Genomic DNA, 23,355 nt, shown 5'->3' with positions numbered 1-23,355 from the left:
GAGTCTCTTTTTTATTGAAAAAAAAATGTAGAGTGTGCTGACTGTATTTAGCTTCAGTATGCCCTGAAGCACACAATGAGTCTTTAATCTACCTTTGATGCAGATATTCAACCCACACAGCATTAACCACCTGGGAAATAGACTGCACTGACCTTGAATATCCAGTAAAACACCAATGTTCCCTATGCACTGCAGAATCTGTGTCCATTTCAGTCCCTTTAATTACCCTGCAAGTTGTGTCATTCTCCTACTCTCTCACACACACACACACACACACACACACACACACACACACACACACACACACACACACACACACACACACACACACACACACACACACACACACACACACACACACACACACGCACGCACACACACACACACACACACACACACACACACACACACACACACACACACACACACGCATTCTGGTTTCCATGTTTTGTGGGGACATTCCATAGACGTAATGCATTTTATACCATACAAACTGTATATTCTATTCCCCTTACCTACCCCATTCCCTAACCCCAACCATCACAAAAACCTTTCGTGTACCTTAGATTTTCAATAAACATCATCTTGTTTGATTTATAAGCTTGTTTCCTCATGGGGACATCAAAATGTCCCCACAAGGTCACAAAAACACTGGTATTCCTATCTTTGTGGGGACAATTGGTCCCCACAACGTGATAATTACCAGGTACACACACACACACACACACACACACACACACACACACACACACACACACACACACACACACACACACATATATACCTGTAGACATGCACACAAATGCTTACGCCAGTGAATCACTTAAGATTCATTAGTGCTAGAGGACACAAGTTCCTGAAACTTCAATAGTAGTATGGCGTTTTTCTCATGAATATTCATTGTCAGTGTCAGATGGGGTGGAGAGTCGAGGGGATGTCACACCTCAGCTTATTTGGGGACTCAAGTCATATATTGAGTCTATAATTAAAAATCAGGGAGTGGGACGACACACAGTGTCAATTTATACTGTACGTGTTCAGCTCTTCATAAAAATGTTGTAATATAATAAAATGTCTGACATTTGGCAAGATTTTTCATCAGTGTCACATATTTGGATACTTGATTAGATCCAGAAATAATACAGAAGTTCATGTGTGTTTTATCAAAGTCCCTTTAGGGAAGTCACACCACTTGGCGGCCATCTTTCCAAAACCTCCAAGTAGTTATTTCAGTCTTGCAAGACTAAAGTCCTATCTACTTGTATGGTGAAAGACAGGTATCACTATCTGTGTGATAACATGAAAACAGTTTTTCATCCAACAATTTAACCTAACATCAACTTACCACAAATTTTGTAACCAGGTTGGCCAGTGCCTCACAAATAGAGCTGTGTAGAGCTCCTCTCCCAGAGAATCATACTGTAAGTCTCTATTAATTGGTTCTTTTAAAGAGGATATACTGCATCATGAAAATATGACTTTTTCTATGTTTAAGTGCTATAATTGGGTCCCCAGTGCTTCTATCAACCTAGAAATTTTAGAAAATGTGAAAAAGATCAACCCAGTAACTTAGTTTTGATAAACTATTCCTCCACAAGCATGAAAAAATAGGTCCTAGAAATTTGGCTCCTCTTGTGATGTCAGAAGGGGAAAATACCACCCCTTAATCTGTACTATCCAACCACGACACTGCCATTTAGTGCAGAGATCAGCTCATTTGCATTTTAAAGGACACACCCAAAACGGCACATTTTTGCTCACACATACAAAGTGGCAATTTTAACATGTTATAATAAATTATCCATATGGTATTTTGAGCTAAAACTTCACATATGTACTCTGGGGACACCAAAGATTTATTTGGCATCCTAAAAAAAGATTTGTGAAACATCCCCTTTAACTGGAAAGCGGGGGCTTCTGTCGCCAGAGTGGCCATATTGAGCTTTGCATTGTCACCCTGTAGAAGTGCTCAATCTTGTTATAGCCAAGATCTTTGGTTTCATCTATGTTATGCTTTAATGTTCAATTGTTTAACATTTTTGAAAATGCTTAACTGTTTATTTTAGATTGTTATCACAGCTTCTCAGAGATTTTTATTGCACATTTACATATAACATGTTAAGAATGGGAGAAAGACCTTGACCCTTCATACAGCACACCAACAATACTATTCTCTGTGTGTGTCAATACATAGCCTAAAGTAGATTTGAAGTGTGACACATGGGGATTAGCAGCATGTGAATAGCAACTGATTGTAGCGCAACTAGCAGAGCACATTTCTTACAATGGCAAGGTCATTATAAAATGCACCTTGAATGCAGTATAAGTCACTTTGGTTAAAAGTGTCTGCCAAATGTAAATGAACAGTTTTGAAATGATGGTTGCTTAAATGCACATTAGGCAGCATAAAGGATGTGTGCATGATAAACTTGGCAGTAAATATTAGTGTCCTAGTTTTCAGGGAGTTTTAAAACTATCCTTACTCAGAAGTCACATCTACTATTTCCAATGCGGCAAACTGTCTACAGACAGAGCATGCTTTAAAATTTCAAACCAAAGACGTATGAATGTATAAGTGAGGTTGGAAGAGAACGAGAGAGAAAAAGACTGAGGGGATTTTTGCTGAAGATAAAACTAAGCAAAAAAAGTATTCTATTTAAACTACTTCTACAATTCTCACCACCTGCTGTGAGGTTTGTACAGATAAAGATGAAGTGCTTATGATTTTAACTTGAAAGATTATTTCTATCTACATGACATTAAACAGTAAATAGTTTGTTTTATGGTAAACTCAATAAATAATACAACAGTTTTAACTATGGATAGTGCTGTGGTCAACACATTTCCATCTAAAAGCAATAGCTCCTGTCCACATCGTCCACACTATCACAAACAATCAGAAGATATTTAAAGTTAAATCTGCAGTCTTGTGCCTCCCTGTTCGATTCAAAGGAAACAACACTAGCTAATGGTGACTAACAAAATGCCATGTCACTTATCACAGTCAAGGCTGGTTTTATCACTTCTTGTATCTTCAGTATCTGGATTCTGTATTTTGTCTAATTTTATCTTCAATTTTTTTTATTATTTTGTCCCATTATTGACCTTGATCTCTATAAAGCACCAAGTGCAAAAGCATATCCACTTATATTTGTGCTATGCAGTCATCTGCAGTATTTTAAAACAGATTTTTATAAACAATATCGCTGTGGCTACCTCAATACCAGCTTGCTCATTTTATGTTTTTTATGACATTGAAATACTCCAGCTTTTTATCAGTCTACAAACACCTGTCCTTCCACACCCACAAGATCTCTGATCTTCTTTTGCCTTATCTCTCATTGTATATCGAACCTGTCCTATCAAATATATAAAAAAATGCTAATCATCTCACCTTTGTCCCCTGTACATCTATATCACATTCTACAACTGTATCCAGACGAAGAACTATCTAATGCAGTTTCCCGAACAGGAATTAACTCTAGTCCAAGACTAAAATGCATATTGGACTCATCAGACCAGGCAACATTTTTCCAGTCTTCACCTGTCCAATTTTGGTGAGCTTGTGCAAATTGTAGCCTTTTTTTCCTATTTGTAGTGGAGATGAGTGGCCCCGGTGGGGTCTTCTGCTGTTGTAGAAAATCCGCCTCAAGGTTGTGCGTGTTGTGGCTTCTCAAATGCTTTGCTGCATACCTTGGTTGTAACAATTGGTTATTTTAGTCAAAGTTGCTCTTCTATCAGATTGAATCAGTCGGCCTTTTCTCCTCTGACCTCTAGCATCAATAAGGCATTTTCGCCCACAAAACTGAATGTTTTTACGTTTTCACACCATTCTTTGTAAACCCTAAAAATGGTTGTGCGTGAAAATCCCAGTAACTGAGCAGATTGTGAAATACTCAGACTGGCCCGTCTGGCACCAACAACCATGCCACGCTCAAAATCGCCTAAATCCCCTTTCTTTCCCATTCTGACATTCAGTTTGCACTCCTAAATGCATTGAGGCAACTGCCATGTGATTGGTTGATTAGATAATTGCATTAATGAGAAATTGAACAGGTGTTCCTAATAATGCTTTAGGTGAGTGTAAATCCTGTCCAGGAAACGTCCCCCTCTATGTCCTAACATGTACAAATTCCTGAGGCTTTCAAAAGCACCGATATCCATCATAAAGTAATCCATTCCACTCCAATAGGTTAATATATGATACGTTTGTGTATAAAAACTAATATAAATATTATAACTTTTTAACCATTCACTTTTGCCATTTACAAGAAGGTCGAGTTTCCACTGGAATTGATGAACAGATAGAAGATGGAAATGGAGGGGACTGCAGCAGAGGCACAGCCACAAGATTCATGCTGGACATGCCAGGCAATGCCAACAGAGGCAGAAAGCATTTGCTGCTGTGAATATAACTTCTTTCAAATGTCACAAAAAGACAGAATATTTTTACCTGTATATCATTGTTTGGGGAAAGTCATATACACCTGGGATGGCATGATGATGGGTGTTGTATGTGAGAATTTTGGTAAAATATTCCTTTAAGAGACACCGTATGACCTCAACAACTACTCAAGGAACCAGAAATGTCCAACCAGTGTCACTCCATTTGACAGCTAAAGCTTTGTAACACTGGCTATTCTTGCCATTAACATCCCACTAGAACCCCATCAATCAACCTTAAAACTGCTCTGCCGAGACAGCTCTGATACATGAAGATTTCCCATTGACAAATTCAGCACTTGCTTTGGATTTTCGTTGTTATTTTATTAACATTTAAAATATATTCAGAGTTTAAAGAACTTTTACAGAGATGGTCATTTTTGGGTCCTTAATTTCTTGTATAACAGCAGAAAGAGTTGAAATGGCTCAGGTTGGATAGATCACTTTCTCCACCTACACCAGATCACTCTGAACACTCTGCCAATAACATTGCTATCATATTCCTGTTATACTGATAATATGAATTCTCCATCTGCAATTTTAGTAAGGATGTCTGACATGAAACAGGATGTCTACCCTTTACCCCGGGAGCTGATAAGCACTCCTTGGACTATAATATATCCATTTACATTCATTTATTTGGCAGATGCTTTTATCCAAAACAACTTAGAGCGCACTTAATGTATACATTTCACAGGAATCAAATCCATGACCTTGGTGGAGTAATAACTAATAAACGTGAAAACATCTGACTCTTCAGTTCAGCCACACTTCAACCTCCAGACACTCCTCTTCGTCTATTCTAAATGATTTACATGATTCACTTGTACTGTCTCACTGTCTAGACGCATCTGTATAGTCACAATGTCTGTGTACAGTAGCGATGTGACAGTAGCTCTAAGACTAGTTCAGTTCATTTGCAGCTCTTATTTGTTTCCTCCATGGTGTCTCTAATAATGGTCTGTTTGTTTTCAGTTATAAATTCCCATAACTGTAAATAAACTATTTTTACTTTTAAATAATTGGGTTAGGAGTAAAACCGTCACCTATGAGCAAAAACGTACAAGTTAATTTTATGATGGTGAATATGGCAATGCAATTATTTTCTCCAATGTTACTAAATACTTTCACAATTCAATTTAAAGTTTAGAGTGCATTAAAGCCTGCCATACTGGATCTCCTACATATGTTTGTGGAGAGTTAGCTCATATTTTGTGGCATTTTAAATGCATGATAAATGGGGTGTCTCGGCAATAGCTGTGGTGCAGTGGTACTGTATATGAGCCTGGACCATAATGTAGCTGCGTGCACCTGTTGTCTGATCTACTGTGACGCATAATTGTCTGTTTTGATGATATTCTCTCTCTCTCTCTGTGTGTGTAATACTGGGTCCTCCTCTAACTTTATAAAATCTACTTTTCATCCATGCAGTATACTATTTGAATGCTAATGCTACAAAAAATCTATGTGAAATGCTAATCAGATTAAGAATATTTCTAGTAGGCTAAAACAAACGACCTAATAACTTAATGTCTTATGCATCCCATATTCTGTTTTATAAAATAGGGCAAAACTGGTTATTCTCTAGAGAGAAATCAGTGAAGAAAAGAGCAGATGGTTTTATTCATGATTTGCGCTCTATAGTTACGTGTTTTTTTCAGACTAAATCCTCGAGGGAAATAAAGTGTGACGTTCACATTTGCATTGACTCCATATACACAGAGAGATCTACAGTACGTCAGCGATGCCCCGGCAACCCCACAGCTCGCGTGAACTGTTTTCGTTATTATAGATTTCTTCAGTAAATTGCTATTTTGATATGTAGGTTATTATTGACTTGTTTATCGATTCTAATGTTACTTGGAATAATAAAAAAGGTCGCGTGAACTCCTCTAAACCTAAACTCTGCAGCACTCCTCACAGCAGCTCCGTACACTACTCACGCGGGTCGAGTCGTGTTTTAAAGCCGGTATGTTTGCTACATATCTCCAAACTGTTAACTACAAAACAGCCAGTGGACATTCCGCATGAATAACATAATCGTTGTCGTTACAGTACTGATGCTGATTCATCGTTGTTTAAATAAAAAAAATCCAATTGTGTCACTCAGGTGCGTGTGCGCGCGAAAGAATACGCGACCAAACATTTCGTTTAAATTCTGAGCAATATTCATGCTTTGCCATCCGACAAACAACGCAAGAAAATTAATTAAATGTATTTAACTTACGCAGATGTAAAGCAACAGGCAGGATAAAGCAGGCGTTGCAAATAAGATGTGTCATCCTGAAGAAATGCAGATGATCAGAACTGAAGGTAGTGTAGTGTACTACAGATATGTGTGTGTGTGTGTAAAGTCAGCTCGCATTGCGCTCGAGCGATGAATGATTCACTAGAGCTCGTGTCCGTAGTAAAGGGGAGGAGGCTGCGGGTACAGTGATGCTCAACTGAGATTCATCTATTGCTGAACTTTTCAGTATACTCATCTTTGCGTAGACAAAATTGTTTGCTGGTTAGCAGCTCACACGACATTTGATTAAATCAGGAAAAAGCATATTAATATATTTTAACGTATAAAAAAAATTAATGACATTTCTACCTATTTGAATATAGGCTAACGTTACATAAGGAAGCATAATGTCTGCATCCATCCATCCATCGGTAGTGTACACATCAATTTTAATTATGAAAGTTTCTTTTCTCAAACGTCCAGGTTTTAACCATTAAGGGGGACACTGCCAAATAAATATATGGAGTTGTACAATACTGGGATAAATACAAATAGGTTCCATGTACAAGAATTTAAGTATGACTGTGGGAAACCAAAACACAAGCACACACAAAGCCTTCACTGAACAATGTTGTTTTTCTTTTTTTATTCCAAAACGTCTAGGATGAAAGAAACATGTAAAATATACAACATATTTATCAAACACAGAGAACAAAAACTTAAACACAATGGAAAAATGACAAACAATTAAATTGTCAAACAATTTGAAATACGACTTTCAAAGGGAAAATGTGGGTTTAAAGTTTCTGTGCAAGCCTCAGACAAGGCTACACGTATTAGTATAATAACTCTAACATCTTCAGACGTGTCTAAAACAGCATCGAAAACAATTTACCTTGCACTTTTTAAATCCTTTATTAAAACATTACCCATACTTATTTATAGCTGTTCACATGTGCAAGACGACGTTGTCAACATATAACCTGAAATAAAACAGAAAACTCTAACTGATCATGGGTCACCATAGCGTAAGGAAAAAAAAAGATATTAATGCAGGTTTACAGAGCATTGAGGTCTGAACTTTAATGGTGAGGTGTTGTATTTGTAGGTTAACTCTTGGCTGTCACCAGTAGCATGCAAGCATGCTGAGTTTAATATATCCTTAAATTAGAATTACCCTCCATTACACAGCAGGCTCAAGTCTGTTATAAAGCATTTCCTATATCTGAGAATAAGCAAAAGAGGACGACACCCTGACTATACTCTGTAAAAATGCTTTTTGAGCCACGGTAACTGCTGCAAATGGCTATGGATATGCAGAGAGCTCCAAAAATAAACATGACAGGAACGGATGTGTTAACAACAACACAATCAACAGGACCTTTACTTCCCAACAACACCAGCATGAAACTTTGAAGAAATAATGGCTGAAAATAAACTTAGACCACACTTGGTTTACAGCACTTTTAACAAAATTATTCTGTAACAGACCTGTCAATTCCTAATAATTTGTATTTCTTTGATTTAGTAAAAAAACTATTTAGTAGATGCCAATGTGTTTGTGGTCGATCTATAAGTTACCAGTTTTACCAGTATACGATACACAATAGTATGATAAGGCACTTTTTTGTTTTTTCATTATCTGGGGACATGACTAAATATACCCTTTTAGCAGTTCTCATTCTAAAACAAATACAGTCAACCAAATATCCCAGAGCAGGCTTTCCAACTAGTTTCAGCCACCTTCAAATATTTGGGAAGTTCAAGACAACTGTTTAACAGGGAAAATAACATTTTTTCGTTATAAAAGAAAACCCTTGCATTTTCTGTAGTGTAATTTCACAGACAAACAGAAAATCACAGAAGCAGTATATAAAATTAGAAAGATACATAAATGCCTGCCCTCTAGAGGCTTGTGGATGTACTGCAAGTTACAACTCAATGTTCCTTTTGAAGAAATACTAAATAGCAATGTTGCGAGCATTTCTCAAATCAATAAGTCATTTGAAAAATGTGAATTCCACTGTCCAGTTGCTTTGATCTTGGGTATCGCGTCCCTCTCGAACCATGACAAAAAGCAAAGAAAAATTTAAGGAACACATCTGATGCTCCACTTTGACATGAAGAAGCAGCAAGTTTTGCATTTCTTTCAGTAAGCTGGCTGAGCGAGAAAGATGAGTGGCCTAAATATAACCTCAACCAATAAAGGGTAAATGCTCACAAGGTGACGATAATGTCTCTATTTGCAGCGTATTTCAGAACAATAAACAGAAGGGCATAAAGCAAAAAGAGGCAGGACGGTGAGATCATCATCTCTACAACAGAAACTGTCTTCACACTTGTTCATGATGTTTCATCCTGCGGAAACTCGAATCGCCTTTGCCGCATACGAACTGAGGATGAACTTACAAGTTGAGTAGAAAAAATAAACTCAAAATACCATGCGAGACCGAATACAGAGTTGTCCGAAAGAAGGTGCGGCGGGATGGAGTGATGTAGTCCAAAACTAATACATGATAAATCAAATTTCAAAGTCCAAGTCTGGACTACAACTCCGAACAGAGCTTCTGAGAGTAACAATGAGCTGCACAAAACAAAAAAGTAAGTAAACAGCATTGCTGGGGGTGTGGGGTCATAATGACTGTCAATGAGACTGCAGACCAGTGACCGACAGGTTATGAAGATGTCAGCAGCGCCATCTGGGGCTGGATGGTGTCAGCTCTTAGCTCTAGTGATTGACCAGACCCTGAAGCATCATCATGAGGCGCCTAGCACGTTTGCTCAGGGGACTGTGGGTATCCTGCTGCAGGAAGTGGAAGAGCTTCTGTCGTACCTGGGACAGCACTGCAGACATATGGTCTCTGGTAACTGGATCCCCATGGTCGAGGTTCATCACAGCATCCTCCAGATAGCTGTACGTGAATACGTAAAAAAAGAATTGATAAAAGATTAACGCACATATTTACGTGGCTGATAACATCGGTATCATCATTTGCGCCATGATGCAGCAAATATTTTCATTTTTCATCTCTTGCCAGACAGTTTTCAGTTTTTAGTCAACCGCAGGCACAGTTTACATAATTTATGCGATTAAAGCATTTTTTTTAGGAAGACCGAGTTTCTTTTAATCTCTCATTTTAGATCTCCAAATCTCTAAGCCAAATCTCATTACTGTTGGAATCAGTTTGTGTTAAAGGGATAGTTTAACCAAAAATGAAAATTCTGTCATAATTTACCCATCTGTTTAATGCAAAAATAAATAAAAATTTGATTAATGATGTTCAGCACACAGTTGATCCCCATTGACTACCATAGTATTTGTTTTTCTTACTATGGAAGACAAGGGGTACTGTCAACTGTGTGGTTTTCAAAATATCTTGTTTTGTGTTTAACAAAATAAAGAAATTCATTCAGATTTAGAAGACGAGGGTGAGCTGTATACTGTATATATATGTAGCTCTGTAGTAAAGCATTGTGTTAGCAGTGCAAAAAGTCACGTGTTGATAAAATGTATCCCACCTAGCAATGCACTGTAGGTTGCTTTGGATAAAAGCGTCTACCAAATGCATAAATGATGACAGGATTTCCTTTTTGGGTGAACTATCCCTTTAAGGATGGGAATCAACAGGGACCAAAGCAGGATATTTTGTTTATGTTCAGTGTATCGCAATCTTGAATTCATTTTGTTTTCATCTTCCACTGTAAGCTTTCTGCTTAAAATGAAACTAACTGAATGCGTCGACCATGTAGTATGTTGTCAAAATTATTTATTTTCAATGAAATTGATGATCTCTCACCAAGAATATTTTTTAGCACAATATTACAGTGTGTTAAAATATATATCTCCCTGTTCCTACTGAGCACAGGTACTGATCTCAACAATGCATTAATAATGAAACAAAAAACCACAAAGGGCATAAAAAATAGATCAGGGCATAAAAAGCACCCATCGCATCTCTGGACAGCACACATCTGTTCTGGTCACATAACGGAAAGCTGATGTTTTCTGACAGCTGTACAAACAGACCATGTTTGTTATTTCTTTGAACTACAGAGTAAAGCATTACTGTCTTCCCTTCAGGCTGCTTGGGCTCTATATAGTCCAGCAAGGATTAGTAAAACACCACATGCCTGGGAAAACTCTCTAATCAAATCTCTCTTCCTTTAACACTAACAGATACTGCGGTATGATCACACAAACTTCAGCTACATACTAAACAGAGGTCACCTTAATTACCTTACAGGCGATCATTAAGTTTAAAGCTCCCGATTGAAATCAGATGAAAGTGTAATACAATGACCTTAATATCCCCAGGACTATGCAGTGGATTCCTATCCAGATGGCTAAGCTTTAATGCTTCATATCACTTTGGTCTATTTTTCACATGTGTAGGCCCTGTTCCAATTCATTTAAGCCCGCAGTACTGTTATCTCAACTATAATCCACCAGTCCTGACTCCTGAGAGACATTAGTTTCTATGTTCAGCAAAAATATTACCATTTACACCTGAACCCTCACGTTCTGATCTTTCATTGAGGAAAGAAAGGGCTGATGTCAAAATTTGGAGGACATGTGGAGCTGGAAGGTCAAAAAGTATTTACTATGTGTCGATTTTGCTATACCACTTGTACTGTGGTAAAAAAATGAAGAGCTCAGATGAAAACCCAAAAAAATTTTCATGTAAATGAGGATTTTTGATAATTATTTTTAGATAATCCCGTGGCTGGGATTAAGCAGATTTTAAGCAAAAGTCTTTGATGAACGTATAATACATGCCAAGAGTATTCGGTTAATATCAGGATCTCATTTTTGACAGAGGTGGCATTTAGCGGCGTTTGCATTTGTTACCCTGCCTGTGAACACCCAGCTAACGTCTCATTTAATTTTTTTTACATAAAATCATCCTACATAATGTAAAGGACATTCTTTGATATCTTTAATATTGACTGAGTAAGGTCATGTCAAACCATACTTTGATGCTCCTAATCTTATAGTTAGGTAATGAGTCTTACCCAGCCATTATAATTACATGATGATCAATGGACAAGACTGTATTACATTACTGAAACGTGAATGAAGAAGAAACACGATATAGTGTAAATAAACAGAATGACGCGTGCATGAAGTGTCCCAAATCAGTCAAGACCAGAAAAATATTTAAAAATGGCCTGTAATGCGAAGGCAGAGTTTGTTGTTTTTGTTTGCAAAGTCACATCGTAAGGTGTGCTTGTATTGCCTATTTTACAACAGCTTTACACGTAACATTAATATACATAAAATATATATTTACATTAGGTTTTCATTTAATGTTACTTTTAAAGGGACACACCACTTTTTTGAGAATAGGTTTATTTTCCAGCTTCCCTGGAGTTAAATAATTGATTTTTAACGTTTTGGAATTCATACAGCTGATTTCCTGGTCATGCGGTCCACTTTTAGCATACCATAGCATAATCCATTGGATCTGATTAGACCATTAGCATCGCACTCACGTGATATTTTTCCTATTTAAAACTTGACTCTTCTGTAGTTACATCGTGTACTAAAGGGCGATTTATAGTCATGCGTAGGTCCTACGGCGATGTGCAAACACACCCGCAGACCGCTGGTAGGCAGTAATCACGCGTGTAACCACAGTAGCAGCAAAAGAAGTCACAGAAGAAGAAGCTAAGCAAGTTAACCCACAAACGAAGAAGAAACAGCAACTTGTTGTGTATAATTTGAGAAGACCAGCAATGATGGAAGTAAATAAACAGCGACTTATGTTGCAGTTTGAGTTAAATCACTCCTCAACTTGGCTCATCTTTGTTTTCACAGTCTCGAACGGAAATACCTATGACGCAGTTTTTTTTTCCTGACGGGAGGGGTTCTGGTGGACCAATCACAACGCTTGCGGTCCGCGTAGAGCCGACGCGCTGTTAGAAATTTTGTGAGGTGCGCGTCAGGCTACGCAGCGCTACGCACAGGCTACGTAGCTACGGCGTAGGACCTACGCACGACTATAAATCACCCTTTAGACCAACAGAAAATTAACAGTTGGGCTTTTCTAAGCTGACATGGCTAGGAACTATACTCTCATTCTGGCATAATAATCAAGGACTTTGCTGCCGTACCATGGCTGCAGCAGGTGCAATGATATTACGCAGCAACAAAAAATAGTCCCCTTTCAATAAAAAAAACGTTCTTAGTACACGACGTAACTACAAAAGAATCAAGTTTTAAATAGGTGAAACTTTTTGGTAATTTTTGAGAGCGATGCTAATGGTCTAATAAGATTCAATAGATTATGCTAAGCTATGCTAAAAGTGGTAGTGCTAGACCCAGAGATCAGCTGAATGGATTCCAAAACGGTAAAAATCAAATGTTTAACTCTAGGGGAGCTGGAAAATGTGCCCCCATTTTCAAAAAAAGTGGAGTGTCCCTTTAATGAATCCCCCCCGTTAAAATTATAAAACCTAGGTGGCATGATAGTATCATCTATCTTTCAATGGCACTGTGTCAAAGCTTTAACCAAGAATTTGTTTTAACAAAGTTCTACATTTATGTCTGTTCTCCTATACATAAGCATACATCTTTCTCCACTAAAACGACATCCGTATTCTCCCACGGAGAATGGACGCACACTTACAGATGGTAATGTATCTGCACATATGGGCAGTATAAAACACTAGTGTTTTAGAGTGTAATTCAGAGGTAGGACTCGTAGAAAGAGCAGTTTATAGCAGTAAAGGGACTTGGCAGCACATAAGCAAAGCATTAGTCTGTGATTCACGGGAGTTGGTCCTATTCCTTCAGTAGAGAAATCTAATGCAGCCCACGCTGTAGAGGAGTGAACCTAAATAACTGCAGTCCAATGCAGCACTGCCATACCACAGTAGCAGGATGTCCCCTTCAAACAAGGTCATTTACAGAGGATTAAAGAGCAGAGAGATGTAGTGACTTTGATATCAAAGATCTGTACGCCCTTGAGCCTTACTTAGGATTTTAAATAAATACTTATCTGTTTTATCATTTAAAGTTTTGAGAGGGCATGCACGTGCATCCTTTTAGAAACTCAATGCACCTATGGGGTGACTAAAGGAATAGGTTATTTTTAAAGAGTAACTAAACCCTAAACAAACTTTTTTTAGTTAATGATCTGTAAGAATGAGGCTTTATTAGTGCTGTTCGTTGATTTTAGTCAGTTTTTTGACATTTGGATGTAAAGTGTTTCAATACTACAACATATGGTGTAAAAACGTCTGAGTGCTGCCCTCTTCAGGTTGAACTGTGGCTACTGCAGTTGAATTTTCCTATTGGATGGTGGGTCCAAAAAATGACTCGTGACGTAAGCAGGTTCAAGATCACCACGCCCTTATTACGATCTCACCACACACTTAGTTCGTCCCCTCTATCTCCTTGGGATCTGCCCGCTTTTCTTGCATTTTTCAAATATTGCCAGTGGGTGGAGTCAGGCTCTGACCAGGGGTTTAGTTACGCTTTAAGGACATATGAATGAAAGATATTCATTGTGATGTTGTTTTAAGAAACACACCTGATCTTTAGTTCTGTGCGTGTGCTAAGGTTTGTGGAGAGCTGTTGGATGAGCGACAGGAGGACGGCCTGATGGAGTGGACAGGGCTGCTGGCTGAAGACCTGCTGAGAGTCGATGGTTTCGCACACATACAGCACCAGATTCAGGTCGGCTGCAGACAAAGCCTGGAAGAAAAAAAGAACAGTTTAAACCTGGAGAGAACAAACTTGTATAGTGTGAATGACTTTTGACAGCAATCTGAAACCCTTCACATTTATGCATTTGGCAGATGCTTTTATCCAAAACGATTTACAGTGAATTACAAGGTACACATTTTTATTAGTATGTGTGTTTCCTAGGTTTAAACCCATGACATTTTGCACTTTTACTATCTACAAATATTCGATCTGCAATAACAATTTTAAAATGCTATCCGTTTGTTTTTAATGCGCCACCGCAGGGTTAAGGCTACTGCTCATTTAATGCTTTTTCACTTCATCTGTAGGTTTAAATATTTAAGTATTTAGAGTTTTAACGCTGGGTTGTATGTTTTTGGCCATCGGCTCACGTGTTATTTAGACGTGTTTCTCTGCCGCATCAGCGCATCATGAGAGATTTGTTAGCTTCTTGTTATATAGCCTACTTTATTTTGTTAATACAGCTACACGAGACTAAGACATGAAGAACTAAACTGAAAACATTTATTATACCTGGTGCTCTGTGGACAACGAACCGGATAACTGCAGATGTCTGCTTAACAGCAATAGCTCAGTCTTTGCGAAGTGTTGTTAAATTAAGCTCGTAACTTTGCACAGTCGGCAATAAGGTATCAAGCCAGCTTACGTTATTTGTAAAATAATTTTTAATTCAGATATTTTTATTAGCTCCGTCTGTGTTGTTCTCCGCAGCTGGCATTATTGTAGTCAGAAGAACAAGCTTTAACAAGAACGCGTTTGGCTAAATATGGTTGTCTTTCATCACAAAAGCATGTCTATGTTTTTAACTAAATAAAAAAAGATTCATATACCGACTGTGCAGTCTGTTATGTAGTAGGGCTGGGCGATAAAACAATATCAATATGTACCGTCAATACTCCTTTATCGATAATGATAGGAAAAAAAACTTTTGTAAGATGTCTGTTAATGCATTGCTAAAACTGCATTGGACTACATTACATCACCGTTCCTGGATCTTAAACAGCCTATTATATGCCCTGCACGTGTCAGCGCAGCTTTCAAGGCGGTGACGCGCTGATGACAGTGTTCAACCGAGGGCCAACCTTGCATTCTCTAATGAGATTGCAAGTAAAGCCCGTAGGGGGAGCCAAATAGGTGCAAAACCACTTGTTTAAAATCCCCCACCCTAAAAGAGCTATCTGTGAGAGGTTTTTAGGAAGCTTCTAAGGCATTACAGACCCAAACAAAAACATTTTTGTCTACATGTCACATCACAGAACAATGATAAATACCCCGTTCAATCATTCTATGTCACCTTTAATAAAGTGTGTAAATAAAACATACAGGGGTTGAATAAAAACTTTTTTCTACTTGTCTTTTTTTTAAAGCTTAATAAAATGTATCAATAATTATCGCTATCGAATGATATGACATGATGTATATCGATGATAAACATTTTAGCTCTATTGCATAGCCCTATTATGTTTCTTCGTCCGCTCCGGGCTCTCACTTGGTATTTGGAGTCTGTTTACATGATGATAGCGTCCTCAAACTTCGCTTGGGTTTGGAGTTAGGGTATAATTTTTGGTATAATATATTATATTTGTAAGATCGAACAGTACCGAATTCGTGAAACGACCAGCTTTTAACCAAAGATTTAACTCCGCCTTCGTGCCATGCAAGGTTTTAATGCCCTTTATCTTGATTTTTTTTTAAAGAGGAATTTTAAAAACATCTTTTTTTACAATGTTTTTAACTTAAAAATACGCATATAAGCCTTCTGGGAAATTGTGACAAAATGAAAAATACATAAAAATTAAAAAACGTACAGTATGTCTTAATTAATGTCATATAAATAAACTAATATATGAATATTTGTTTTTATGAGCTTAAATATTTGAAAATTATATATTACTGAAAAATGCCCATCCCTACTACTAACGCAATGCTCTACCACTGAGCTATACAGGAAACATTATACGCTATAAAGCACAAGTTTAGTGGTTACCTGTTGAAAAGCCTCGTTGATCTGGCCCTGCTGTAGTAATTGCAGAATGCTGGCCTGTTGGGCTTGGTAGTCCAGGTGTGCTGTGGGGACAGGTGTTCCTGCGGCCGAGCGCATGGCCTGCATGATGCTGGAGGTGACGGCTGCCTGCTGCTCCTTCATTGCCAGGCTCACCTCTCCCTTAACTATGCGCTGTACTTGCGTCAAAATGGAGTCCTGGAGACTGCAAAGAGAACATCACATTAAGTACACAAAACAGGCTTCCTATGAGGTCACAATGCAAGGACTTTCCTGATTTTAAAATATCTTTAGGTGTCTTTAGTTTAATTATCAGTGAGAGAGAATTACAAAGCTTAAAACTACTCAGCTTCTACAAACATCACTGAATAAAGCTAACGGAGTACCTCAGTGCACACTCTTGCAGTTTAATGCAAATTAAATGGCAATAACCAAATTGTAAAACAAATCTTCCTGCGGTTTTAAAATAAGTGCCTTCAGCTTGGATTTAATGCTACATATATTGCATTTGTGGGAGAAACAAACCAGCATCATTTGGTCATTTAAACTCAGGATTAAGCTGGGTACCATCAATGCCAATCTGTTCGTGAGGAACTTACAGCAAGGCTATAAGGCTTACTCTGCATGAACTCCTGAATCAATTGCTTTCTGTGTGCTTGCAGTTAAGTTTTCCATTAATAAACAGGAGGGATAGGTAATTGTATGTGTGATGATAAGCCTTACTTTCCAACGATCATGTGGAGCTGATGCTGAACATCAGAGTGCACACTGGCTGTCACAGTGTTGGCCAGCTGGTCTTGGGAACTCTGGACTGTGTCAATCATCTGTTGCAGCTGGCCAATCACAGGATCCCGTGCATCCTGGTCCTGCTGCTTCCTGTTCTTGATGTGAGTTTCCAGCTGCTGAATGTCTGTAGGGAATGTAGAATTATTAGATATTTAGTCACAGCAACACATTACAGCAAACACTTTTGACCCCATATTGCTTGTTGAAAACTATTAAATAAGTATTCACTTCTATTAATTCCACAGACCAAGTATAAGTCACGTTTACTCATTACTATGTAATATGTGCTAGAAAACATCAAGAGAGATCTCACAACCTCACTAATCACTGATATCTCGCTAGTCGGGACACCAGACGACAAGGCATGATTTTAAACATTTGAAATTTATGGTTAAGTCTGTGACTGGTTAGGGTCTCACAAACATGCAGACTTTGTAGGAAGGTGACAGTCTTTGGCCTTGATGTGTATGCATGACATTTTACACAAATCTATGCTGTATTTAATAATATGCTTTTAACTGCAATAGTTCTTACATTCATTGGTCCCCTGTTTGAAGCTGTCATTGATCTGCTGAAACATGGACTGGCAGCCTCGCTCAAACACAGGCAGGACGATGCTCTGGAAGGTCTCTTTGTAGGCTGCCTGGATGGGACCCTGCATGGCCTCTGCAGCAGCACGGCCGATCGCATCTGTAGTGTTCTGTGAATGCAATGACGGGACAAAAACGGATGGAGAAATTAACAGTTTTTCCTAGTTTGTGCTTATTTTGGGTTTTATTAACAATTAATTATTCAGGGTTAAGGATGCTCTGCTTGTAAACTTCATGTTTCTTCTGATAGAGAATTCAAAAACAATTGTACACCCTCATTTTAATGTAGTTAAGACTTTTGAATAAACAACACATTTATCTAGACTTATAAGCCACTAACCTTGGACTTAACAACTTTGGTGACATTTTCTTTCAATGCTCCTTCGACGGCGGTTAATTTAGCAGCGATGGTGCTGCTCATTTGGCTAGTCATGGGTTCGAGACTCTTTGATATGGCTGTATTAAAACAGGAAAATCAATAATTAGTTTTTCATAGAGACGAGCAAAATGTACTTTGCTGTCATTCAGAGCTAAAACAGAAAACTTAACATGCTTGGCACTCACTCTGTGGGACGGTCTTCTTCATTTCTTCACGTACAACTTTGTCCAGCCGGTTGGACAGACTGTTGCTCATAGTCTGGACCAGCTGCTGAACCAGCTGGTCTTGAAGCTGTTGGTTCCGGCTTTGTCCCTCTGCCAAAAATCGTTCCATTCTTCTCTCTATTAAACCAGTTAGTTAAAGCCAACCACAGATTGTTCGGGCATGACCATTCCAAAGTGATCACCCATTATTGTCATATAAAATAGATATCATCATAAAACAGACAGTACTTTGCAAAAACCTGATCCTAAAGTTTCTATTTGTGAACAAATGCATACAGTGAAAGCCTGATAGAAATAAAACTGAATTGAATATTACATACAGGATTATTCCTTTCAAAAACCTGCTTTGATGAACTCAAGTAAAAAAGAATCAGTAAATGTTTAAAAAAATTAAAAGTTGGGGACATTCAAACATGAATACAGTGCCGTGTAGGCTAATTCACTTTTCAGTAGACTTTTGGATTTTGTCAAAAAATAAGCTGCGTTTAACAGAAGTTTTTGACACTTAAACTTTTATGAATTTTTAAGTCAAAAGTCAACCTTTTATATTTCTAGTAAACACATTTACACTTTAAAGGAGTCAAATCAGACTTTTTCCATGTTTAAGTGTTATAATTGGGTCCCCAGTGCTTCTATCAAGGTCAAAATGTGAAAAAGATCAACCCAAAAACTAAGTTTGGAAAACCATTCTCTGCAAGCATGTAAAAAATAGGTAATTGAATTTTGGCTCCCCTTGTGATGTCAGAAGGGGATAATACAGCCCCTTAATCTGCACTATCCAACCACAAAGTTGCCATTTAGTGCAGAGATTTTTTGCATTTTAAAGGATACACCCAAAACGGCACATTTTTGCTCACACCTACAAAATGGCAATTTTACCATGCTATAATAAAGTATCTAGATGATATTTTGGGCTAAAACTTCACATACGTTTAAGGAGACATCAAAGATAAATTTTTAAAAAAGTATTGTGAAACGTCCCCTTTAAAATTCATAAAATGTATATTCACCTGTAAAGACTAACTTGAGTTAACTTAACGCAAAGTTCATACTGCATGATTTTCAAAGTAGTCTGGTCACAGATCTTTTCACACTGAATGACTATCAGGGATAGCGTTCAGTCGCTGCTGTTTTCACACTGCACAATGGATCGGCAACAGGTGGTTTCACACGGCAAGACTTTACCATAGGAAGAATCAATGACAACTTTGTCCCGGTCAGCAAACTATGTCTCGCAATCAAATGAAAGCGAGAAGTGACAAGAAAACAACATGGGGTCACGTGTGCAAGACCGGAGTTCGCACGTGAGACTGTGATCATAACTCCTCTCCGAACTTTCAGCTGCCCTGTACGTTGCGCACTCATTGGCTGTAGATAATTGTCAATGTTATTAACACATTCTTTTCCTACATGATTTTGAATCGCTGATTGATCGCAATTCGTCAGCGATTCTCTCAAAACGCATGTTTGATAATTAACACTATGATTGTCACTCACGAGCACTGATTAGTCTGTGATTACTGGCATTTCTCTGCGATTTTTCACAACGGGAGTCAAAATCAAGGCTAAAATCATGCAGCCTGAACTCGGCACAAGATGGACAAAAGTGTCATAAATTTTTGTTAAACACAACTTATTTTTTGCGATAATCCTAAAGTCTATATGAAAAATTAATGGCCTGCTTTGCGGGGAAACCAGCATAATGCAAACTACCGAGTTAACCTACAAAAATACATCATCCCTGCGGATTTCTTCTTTATCTATCTTAGCTCTTATCTTACAAGTGGCTGCGAGTCACCACCTGGTGGAAGGATACGTTCTTGCTCTTGTTGTGCCAGCATGGCGTGCTCGATGTGAGCCATGATTGAGCTCTGTACAGCATCCATGTGGTTTGTGACCCTCTGTAGCAGGTCTAGCTGGTTCTGTCTGAGCTCAGCGATCTCCCTCTGCTGAGTCCTGAGCATCTGCAAGAGCTCGTCCTGTACCTCCACGCTCATCTGATGACACAACATGCATATCTCTTATCTGTGAAGCTCAAAAACTCTATCACAGCAGAACACTCAAATGCTATTCTTTGTTTTCATCTCCACAGCATTATGTTTCATTTATGTGATGAATCAGACACTAGACATGCATTTAATGTTCCTACTCAGCAAACTTTCTCTTTAGAGCCATTTATGAATGTTGATGGCGTTTACAAAACACAAATACTTAGAAATGTATTCTTATAGTAATGCAGGGGATCAAACAAGACTTACCTGGCTGTCAGTCTGTCTTGACTGTGAGGACTCGCTGAATGTGGAGAGAACGAATACGGTCTAATCAGATTATGAGGCTGAACAGCTTAACCGCACAAATTCATATGAGACACATAAATCAGAATATTTCTACAGTGTCGAATGTCATCCCCTTACCCCTCATCCTTCTTGCTCTTCCTCTTGAGTTTAGGAGAACCGCGAGGTGACGTCTTCCAGTCTTTTACAGGAAGTCTGTGAGAGGCACGAGGGCCACAGTTTCCAGAGGATGAGGCCAGACTGGCAACTTCATCATCATGATCGCTGTTAGTCAGAGCAGGGAGAGAAAAGACGAGCAAAAATTGTAACAATGGAAACTAATAGTGAGACTGTATGCAAAACTCAGGAAGACAAGTCAATTGAAGATTGTTTCTAAACACATTATAAATGGTAAAATAAAATAAATAAATTTATTGCTGAAACACTTCACAAAGACTGTGAACTATGTAGTACTAAATTGCAGAGTTATATCATTAAAAACTTTTTCACCATTTCTGAGTTCAGAATTTTGGGCAGGCCTAAAACAATGGCTCAATGACACAATTGAGCCACCGTGCATGGCCCCACCCCTAACACAATCGTGGTGTCAGCGCCAACAGGGGACACGCCCCCAGTGTTTGAGAACAGAGAATCCTGCCTGTTTTTTCACGATTTTGATAACCTATTTTATTTATTTGGTTTCTTTAAAACATTAAAATTTGTCTGAGTGGTTAATATCACATTTTTCTGTGGTGTCACAAACTCAGAACACATTTAATATCTGACTTTAAACCGAAACCATGAACACTGACCCCTAACACAAACTGCAAAAAAATAACACCTCCTGAGTACAATAGAGTAATGAGATCTCAGACTTTGTCATGTACCTCTGCTCTGCGCTTGCATCTTGACTGTCGTTCTGTGTCAGGTGATAAGTGCGTCTGTGGTATGGTGAAGAAATGTGTCTGTCCTTTATCTCCTCCCTGGAGCTGGAATGATACGTTCAAAACAAATGTTTTAGTGTTTTCATGAATGTGTCCACAAAATTATTGGTAAATAATCTTTACATTATGTCATATCTTCTATACAACAGAATATGATAGCGATTATAGGCTGTCATTACCGAAAAAGGACAAAATATGAACAAGAAGTGAATGTGACTACTTTTATGCGCGATGTTTTGTAAATCTAGTGAGGTCACACGATGGTGTAATCCTGTTTGTAATCTAATCTAATCAAAAAATTGGTTTAATTTAGAGACATTTAAAAGAAATTTAAAGGTGTGGTTCAATGGTATTTCAAGCATTCTGACTTATTAACACAGTTATAGAGTTGTTTCCTCATGCTAAACATAGGCAAAGTGTCAAAAAAGCAGTTGGGCGTGTTACAGAGTATTTCTGTGCCGAATGCACTTCACCAGGGTTTGTACAAGTTTCTGAAAGTTTTTTTCGATTACAGGTCCAGCTGACGTTTCAGGGGTTTCTATACGCATCACTTCTTTATATGGGCACTTCCCCCGGAAAACCCCGCCCACCCGTCAATCAGCGGGAGATGCTAGAACTTGCAAACATCTTATCACGCAACACAGCTTTGTTTAATTTCAAAACTCAACAATGGCACGAAAGAAGTGTGTTTTTGGATGTAAGGAGAAGAAAGCCAGCCTTATGGAAACAATAAATATAGTTTATTATCCGGGGTAGCAGCGGAGTTTTGCGTGTGTGTTTGATGCACTGGATTTTCCCAACCGGGTCATGAGTTGCATGCGGCAAGTAAGACTTCTGTCTTATGTTGGAAATAGGCGCGTGCATATTATATAAATGACACGAACATGTAGTGAATTATAAGTTAAACAGTGTTGTATAAAGTGTGCAAGACTCGTACTCGCTCCCCCGCGGTATAACTCCTCCTTCTTCATTTGTTTCATACGTTATCGGAAAGATTCGGTTAAGCTTATCTTTCTTTTATAAATCTGATTAAACTAAAGACTCTGAGATATAAAGGATGTAATACTACTCTATAGGTTCTCCAGATTAACATCAGAAATACAGAAACAGCGTGTGTTACATGAGCTTTAAGTCACCGATAATCTTCAACTTTTTTTAGGTTATGTAGCGCACAACAAATAACAATAACTTCAATCGCCATGTGTACCTGAGGGAGTGTCACATTTATACATTAGTGGAGCTTGACTGTCAATGTTTACTATGAACTGTTATTTAAGTGAAACAAGTTTGTTTTTGTGCATTTTCCATGAAAAAAAAATTTTGGAACAACATGACAGCAACGATAATGACACAAAATGATGATTTTCTGGGGTACAGAGTTGTGTATGGAGCTTGTCCACCTGTGTGGCTATTTGAGCTTAAAGGGGCACCTATATCATTGCTAAAAACAATGTTATTTTGTGTATTTGGTATAATACAATGTGTTTGCGTGGTTTATGGTTAAAAAACATTTTCACATACTGTACATTTTTGTGACTACAGATATCCTGCCTTTCTCAAACGCATTGATTTGAAAAGCTCCGTGTCCCTGATTGGCCAGCTAAAATCTGTATGTTGTGATTGGCCTGAATACCTCTGACGTTAGCCGGAAATATGACGCTCCTTACCATGTTTGAAAGATTTGCTCCCAATGCAATACTGAAAGGAGTTAACTTGCAGGCTGCGAGTCAAAGCAGGAGGAATTATGATAATGTCGGTCCTGTCCATGTCAACAGG

The 23,355-nt window shown here is 38.2% G+C and overlaps 2 protein-coding genes across 3 annotated transcripts in view; both read right to left on the bottom strand.

The window, feature by feature from the left end:
- Positions 1–6,812, bottom strand: part of nrn1la (neuritin 1-like a) — a 40,836-nt gene extending 34,024 nt beyond the window's left edge. Inside the window, exon 1 of the mRNA XM_065278627.2 lies at positions 6,671–6,812. Within this exon, the coding sequence (XP_065134699.2) occupies positions 6,671–6,725 (55 nt within the window). The 5' untranslated portion in view covers positions 6,726–6,812. The remainder of the gene's footprint in view (positions 1–6,670) is intronic.
- A 475-nt stretch (positions 6,813–7,287) lies between these two features.
- Positions 7,288–23,355, bottom strand: part of edc4 (enhancer of mRNA decapping 4) — a 33,058-nt gene continuing 16,990 nt past the window's right edge. For both annotated transcript variants that reach the window (XM_065283199.1, XM_065283200.1), the window contains exons 19-29: positions 21,523–21,624; positions 20,777–20,920; positions 20,621–20,654; positions 20,179–20,359; positions 18,324–18,479; positions 18,100–18,215; positions 17,704–17,869; positions 17,107–17,293; positions 16,369–16,588; positions 14,206–14,369; positions 7,288–9,582 (exon numbers count right to left, since the gene is read on the bottom strand). In XM_065283199.1, the coding sequence (XP_065139271.1) occupies positions 9,399–9,582; positions 14,206–14,369; positions 16,369–16,588; positions 17,107–17,293; positions 17,704–17,869; positions 18,100–18,215; positions 18,324–18,479; positions 20,179–20,359; positions 20,621–20,654; positions 20,777–20,920; positions 21,523–21,624 (1,654 nt within the window). In that variant the 3' untranslated portion in view covers positions 7,288–9,398. The remainder of the gene's footprint in view (positions 9,583–14,205; positions 14,370–16,368; positions 16,589–17,106; positions 17,294–17,703; positions 17,870–18,099; positions 18,216–18,323; positions 18,480–20,178; positions 20,360–20,620; positions 20,655–20,776; positions 20,921–21,522; positions 21,625–23,355) is intronic.

The sequence above is a fragment of the Paramisgurnus dabryanus genome, chromosome 9 (genome assembly GCF_030506205.2).
Source record: "Paramisgurnus dabryanus chromosome 9, PD_genome_1.1, whole genome shotgun sequence".
NCBI lineage: Eukaryota > Metazoa > Chordata > Actinopteri > Cypriniformes > Cobitidae > Paramisgurnus > Paramisgurnus dabryanus.
This window is presented reverse-complemented; position numbering and strand designations above follow the sequence as displayed.